This window comes from Papaver somniferum, chromosome 8, assembly GCF_003573695.1.
Source record: "Papaver somniferum cultivar HN1 chromosome 8, ASM357369v1, whole genome shotgun sequence".
Lineage (NCBI taxonomy): Eukaryota > Viridiplantae > Streptophyta > Magnoliopsida > Ranunculales > Papaveraceae > Papaver > Papaver somniferum.
In genome coordinates, this window is record NC_039365.1 from 97,489,587 (window position 1) to 97,495,577 (window position 5,991).

Consider the following 5,991-nt stretch of genomic DNA (forward strand, 5'->3'; position numbering starts at 1 on the left):
AAATACCGTAATTGAATTGAGATTAATTTCTTAGATTGATTGGAGCTAATTAAAGAAATTGGGTTTTGTTTTCTATCAATTTCACAAGATGAGTAAGTTTCCAAAACCCAATTTTGATAAAAGCCCTAAAAAAAAAATTTGATGCATTTGAATGAATGTTTCATATATCTTGTGTTATTACTGGATGAAACTGGTTTCGTCTTGTGTTTCCACAGGATGAGCCTGATTTCATCATCTGTTGCTACTAGTTGAGTTTGTTGTACATCTTATGTTTTACTGGATGAAACTGGTTTCATCTTGAGTTTCCACGGGATGAGCCTGGTTTCTTCATTTGTTGCTACTAGATGAATGTTTTGTACATCATCCTGTTTAGATTGGACTGATTTTAGCTTCATCCAATTTTTATACTAGGATGAGATTGGTTTCATCATGTTTTATATTCGGTTGAATTTGGTTTCGCGCAATTTAAACTAAGATGAAACTGGTTTCATCATGTTTTATATTGGGGTGAATTTGATTTTCCCATGTTTAAAGTAGGATGAAACTAGTTTCATTATACCGTAACTTAAGATTTCAGTAGTGGGTTTTCTTAAAATTGCTTAAAAATAGTTTTGATTGATGTCTGATGTTGCTAAGAAGATGTGAAATTAAGGGTTTTACAGGCATGCAATGGTGGTGATTTGAGCTGAGATTGCAATGGTGGATTTGAGCTGAAAATTCACGTACATGTTGAAGGTGATTACTCTGTTTTTTGCTGAGATTGCAGATTACTCTGTGTTTTTTTTTCCAATTATTGTATCGAATATCCACGTACCCTGTTTTAGGTTACTCTGTTTTTTATTCCTGTAATTTTTAGTGGATTTGAGCAGAAATTAACGTACATGTTGAAGGAAATTACTCTATTTTTCTGTTGAGATTGCAGATTACTCTGTTTTTCTCCAACCTTTACTAACCCAGTAAACATTTGAAGAAGATAGGGACATATTGGTCTGTTCCAATTAATTCATAAAAAATATTCTGAGTAAAATAACCAAACAAAATATTTAAATAGTATTTTTTGATTAGTGTCCATATAAACAATATCAACACCTACCAATCTGTTTCACCCAGGAATTGTTGATTTTGGTTTTTTTAATCAATTTTGTATTTTTTAAAGGTAACGATGAAAGAAATTACCAGTATTTAGTATCTGATGCATGATAGCTAAAAATAGTCAAAGTAATACTCCTAATAGATTTACTTAGATACAAATATGTTTAAAATCTTTGACAATATGATAGAGTCAAGAAGTCTGTCGTTAATTTGTTTTCCAATTGTATCCGACAAAAGCGGAACGGGCGTGATGGGACGTACCCTGTTTTCTGACATGACCATGTCCTTGGATGTGAACACGTTTTTGAATGACATATCATGGAAAACGATATGTAGGTTGCCCGAGAACGAAACAATACTATTGTAGTGCATTAGGACAAAAGAACAGTCACGCACCTTTGAAATTGGACTATAAGTTGTTCTACGGTGTACGGACATTTATTTGTTTCATCTTAGAAATTAGAAACGTTACAACTATTTGGTGGTCGGAGAGGTTACTGGTAACTGGCCTAAAGAAACCCCCTTAGATATTTGAGAGCCTTTGAGGGTTGTAACTTGCCATTAATGTGGATCCAAATTGATTCTTCTTAGTTACAGCGTATCTTATCTAACCCTACTTGGCCAGCGAGTTTTAGAATATTGTAAATACGTGCAATGTAGTCTCTCGTTACAGATCGAATAAAAACAAAACCCTAATCTCTCTCGCAATAATAATCTAATAGTTGATCGACACTAATGAATTTTTGCATTAATTAGATATTTTAATTATAGGTCATGTTGTATTTTATATATTAGCCATGTTGTCGTGCATCAGAGTATACATGTTTGCTCGTCCCATCTTCATTAATTTGCACTATATAACAGAATAGTTGGTACGAGCTAAACAACTGCTTACGTAAATATAAAGCTTGATTGGTGAGAGAAATTTCTGTGTTATCGCCAAGGCTTATGTATTTGAGAATGAGAATCACCAGACTCCCCGCAACTACAACACAAATTACTATTTGACCAAATGGGATAAGGATAGCAGTTGTCTGCTTAATTAAGTGCACCATAAATCCCTTGGAGGGAGCCGATTGTAGTTGCCAGTCCGGGGAGAAAAAACCTACTCGTTACGGATTGTTTATGTTATTACGTATGCTTTAACTAAGATTGATCTTTATAGCTACGTACTTCTTTTAACTAAGCGAGAGCTATTACATATTGCTTTTCTATGCTTGATATCAACTGAATTCTCTTTTATATTCAGATATTTTTGATGATAGACAAAATTGGTTAAAAAGACCAAAATCAATAATTTCTGGGTGAAAATGACATTTAGATTTTGATACTGTTTAAATGGACAAAAATGTAAAAATAGTCAGGATGTAAACAGTTTCATCCTATCAATTTTCAAATACTTTTTTTATTTTTAATTTACATCAGGATGCATCCAGTTTCATCCTACTTTTCAAAAAAAAAATCCAGTTTCATCCTTGCTATTTTTTTGGTGTCCATTTCACCCATACTAATTTTTACTCGTCAATTTGAACCATGTTTTAATAATATTTGGACAAATGACCCATTTTCCGTTTTTGATAGGTATAAAATTTAAATCATAAACTTTAAGTTGAGGGATCCTTTCTAAAGAAATGTAATAACTAAAATAAAAATTATTAGACAAAGTGTAATTCAGTGTTTAGTTACCAATTTCGTGTGTAACTAATAACTACGGTCTTAATACCCCTTAAATTATTCATGAAAAATGTTTATGAATTTGATCTCCATACTCTTTTAAGAGTTTTGTTCCTTTTAATTTGTTTTCACTGTTACTGAATAAATATCCGGACTTGCAAAGATTTTGGACTCCTATGCCGCGTGAATAGGCAATGAAAAAAGCAGCCAAAACATACACCTTTGGTGTTTGCATTTTCCCATAGGCCATAAACCATCTTGAAAATGAAAGTAAGTAGTATGTATTTACTTAACCTGTTTCTCCTATATGCGCTACTAGCCAGCTTCTTCTGCGTAGCACTACTTCGTAATTACTATGCTTATAAAATTTCCACCATCGTCAGAGCAAAAAAGATTATCATCCTGATTTTTTAATAACTCAACTGTTCCTTCCAAAACATGGCAGAGAGATTTTCCGCCCTTTAACAGCGGTATGGATGTCAGTATTCGTTAATAAGATCCCCATGACGAAGAGTAAATTTGCAGTTCTGGTCCAATTAAAACGAAAGAAACAATTTTCATTAAAACCCTAGATGGGAAAAAAAATAGTAGGGGAGGAGTCACCGGGAAACCGGAGAATAAGGATCACGACGTTGTTAAAGAAATCAAAGAAATGCTATCACACAAGCATCAAAACAAAATCCAAAGAATCTACATCTTTAAAAAATAACAATTCTCTCTTCCCCTCTCTCTATCTCTGTATCCCCATTTTTCTTCTTTATTTCCATCTTCCATTACTATTTTACACTACCATCAATGTTAAATTGAGAAAAACAAAAATAAAAATTTAATAACATTTTTTCCCTTTTATCTTGAAAATCTTTTTAAACCTGTATCTTCTGTATCTTGTGGCGCACGACGCGCACTTTTGTCGATTTTACACTTTTAATTGATCGTAACTTATCCTGTACTGCCACACCATGAAGCTGTTCTTAAACTACACCTTCTGCGCTCTTCTTCTTGTTCAAAAAATCCACTTCTTCGGAAAACAACTGAGCATTCAGGTAATTCACCTAAATCAGCAAACAATGATTCATCTTCTTCTCTCATTGGAAATATCATTGGCATCTCATCATGACCAACACCAGATTCTCCGCCACTAATAATACTAAGATTACTACTACTTATTCCCGCGCAAATAGGACTCTCTAGTATCCCATGTGATGCCGATACTACGTCATCTGTAAACCATCCAAAATCATTATCTGTTGTTGCATTTATAATCATTGAATGTTCTTCCCCACCCAAATCGTTGAACTTATCTTCGATCAGTTCTTGTTGGTTTCCAAAAACCGCTGATTCCTCTTGTTTTATTTTGGGCTTAGTATCAACATCAACACCATCGTCTGGAGCTACCGCTACGGCCGCAGTTGTAATTGTTGCGGTGGTGGAGGATTTGGCTCTGGTAGTGATAGCCTTGGTGGCAGGAGGAGGAGAAGAAGAGTTAGTACTAGAATTATTGTTTCTAGAAGCCGGCCATGGATGATTATGTTCACAAGCGTAAGTTATCACGAGCATTGTGGGATCCACTCTACTTCGTTCGACTTGTTTTCTTGCTGGGCATCCCTTTGAGCTACTACACCGATAGTAACCCCTAAGAAAAATTCATAAAAACAAACAAAATTTTGAGAATATTGTATTCGAACATGGCCGGAATCTGACCCACAAAAATGTAAGAAAATTGGATTAATATGAGAATTGCGGCGCATTTTAGCTTTGATGATCATGTAATTACTAAAATAAGCATTTCCTTGACTTAGCTCAACTATTATGATCATGTAATTAAACTTGGGTTTGCCGACAAAATATGTGAGTGCATGATCCATGCCCTAGTTTTGTGTAATTCATGTGGTTTTGTGATGCAGTACTAGTTTATGAATCATGGAAGGGTGTCGAGTATTCAATGTCCAAGATAAAGCTAAAGCCAGTTTATGTCTTAAATTGCGTTCCATGTATTGGATTTACTCAAGATCCTACATTAATGACCTAATCAAGTTGCGACAGAAGATAAAAAAAGAGGTACACCAATGAGCTAGAGGAAAAGAGATCAAGAATTAGGGTTTAATTAAAATACCTAGGATATGGAGAACCTTTGATTGGTTTTTGTCCATACTTTCTCCAAGCCCAAGAATCAGAAGGTGGAGCTCCTTCACCTTTACTGTTATTTGTCCTGGTTGATGATCCATCAATTTCTCCTATTGGTATTGACACCACCCTTTTCTGCATAGCTCGCCTACTGTAATTAAACAAAAAAAATATATAAATTCAATTCAATTCTTATTCATCACTTTAGTTAATCAATTTTCATGCATGGAAATGAAACCAAACTAATCAACACAAATTGCTTATGATTTCGGATAATCCGACACACCACTATCTATTTTAGTTCAATCGAATTAATTAAAGAAAATGAAACCACTCTATGTAATTTATATCATGACTAACCTTTTCTTTGGAGAAGCCATGTTAACTGAGAGAGCCTTTTGATGATGTTTATTATTTTGAATATGATGGTGATGATGATCGTTAATCAACATATGTTTACTAGAATTGGAGTAAGACGGTGGAGGAGACGATGATAAAGTAGGACTACTAGTACAATTTTCTTGCATAAATTCTGCTTCTTCTTCTTCACTGATAAATGGGTTGTTGAATCTTCCATCCATTTTCAATATCTTCTAATTTCTTACGATATGAATAAGATAATTGATCAATTAACCTGAACCCTGAATCCTGCTGTATTGTTACTGATAAACTGGAGATGATCAAGACGACGTTTTTCTAACTTCTCCAAACATTAAGAGAGAGATAGAGAGGTTTTATGATGGTTTGAGTATGAGATAAGAGATAAGGGGAGGGTTTGAATATATATGAATGTCTCTCTCTGTTCGTTTTTTTTTGGACAGATCGACAAATTTCTGTAATACAAATTTTTTTATTAACCAAAATCTGTTTATTTATTCGGGGGTGGTGTTATTATAAAAGACGTGCTGAGCATATAGTAATTTTTTTCTTTTATAAAATTATGTATCTATTAATTGAAGCAACATGTTAATTTAATATTTCTCAGTACAAAGATAATGGATTTGATTTGCATAAGTCTTTGGGGTCACATGGTCCTCTATCTCTCTCTATCTCCCTTCATTGAAGGGAAAGATTAGGTTTAAATTTTCTTTTATCAATGAT

General features: G+C 33.8%; 1 protein-coding gene across 1 annotated transcript; it reads right to left on the reverse strand.

Annotated features, from left to right (window-relative positions):
• Window positions 1-3,410: 3,410 nt before the first annotated feature.
• LOC113304825 (probable WRKY transcription factor 65) lies at window positions 3,411-5,674 on the reverse strand. Its single transcript, XM_026553969.1, has 3 exons — window positions 5,251-5,674; window positions 4,880-5,041; window positions 3,411-4,399 (listed from the first exon to the last, which is right to left on the reverse strand). The coding sequence occupies exons 1-3, from the start codon at window positions 5,469-5,471 to the stop codon at window positions 3,706-3,708; spliced, it is 1,077 nt and encodes a 358-aa protein (XP_026409754.1). The 5' UTR covers window positions 5,472-5,674; the 3' UTR covers window positions 3,411-3,705.
• Between the last annotated feature and the right edge of the window lie 317 nt (window positions 5,675-5,991).

Bases quoted from the DNA above. Each gene is read 5' to 3' on its own strand.
- LOC113304825 (XM_026553969.1), bottom strand. From the start codon at position 5,471: ATGGATGGAAGATTCAACAACCCATTTATCAGTGAAGAAGAAGAAGCA. The intron at 5,042-5,250 runs GTTAGTCATGAT...GTTTAATTACAG, and splicing joins ATGGCTTCTCCAAAGAAAAG to TAGGCGAGCTATGCAGAAAA. The intron at 4,400-4,879 runs GTATTTTAATTA...AATTTTTCTTAG, and splicing joins AAAGGTTCTCCATATCCTAG to GGGTTACTATCGGTGTAGTA.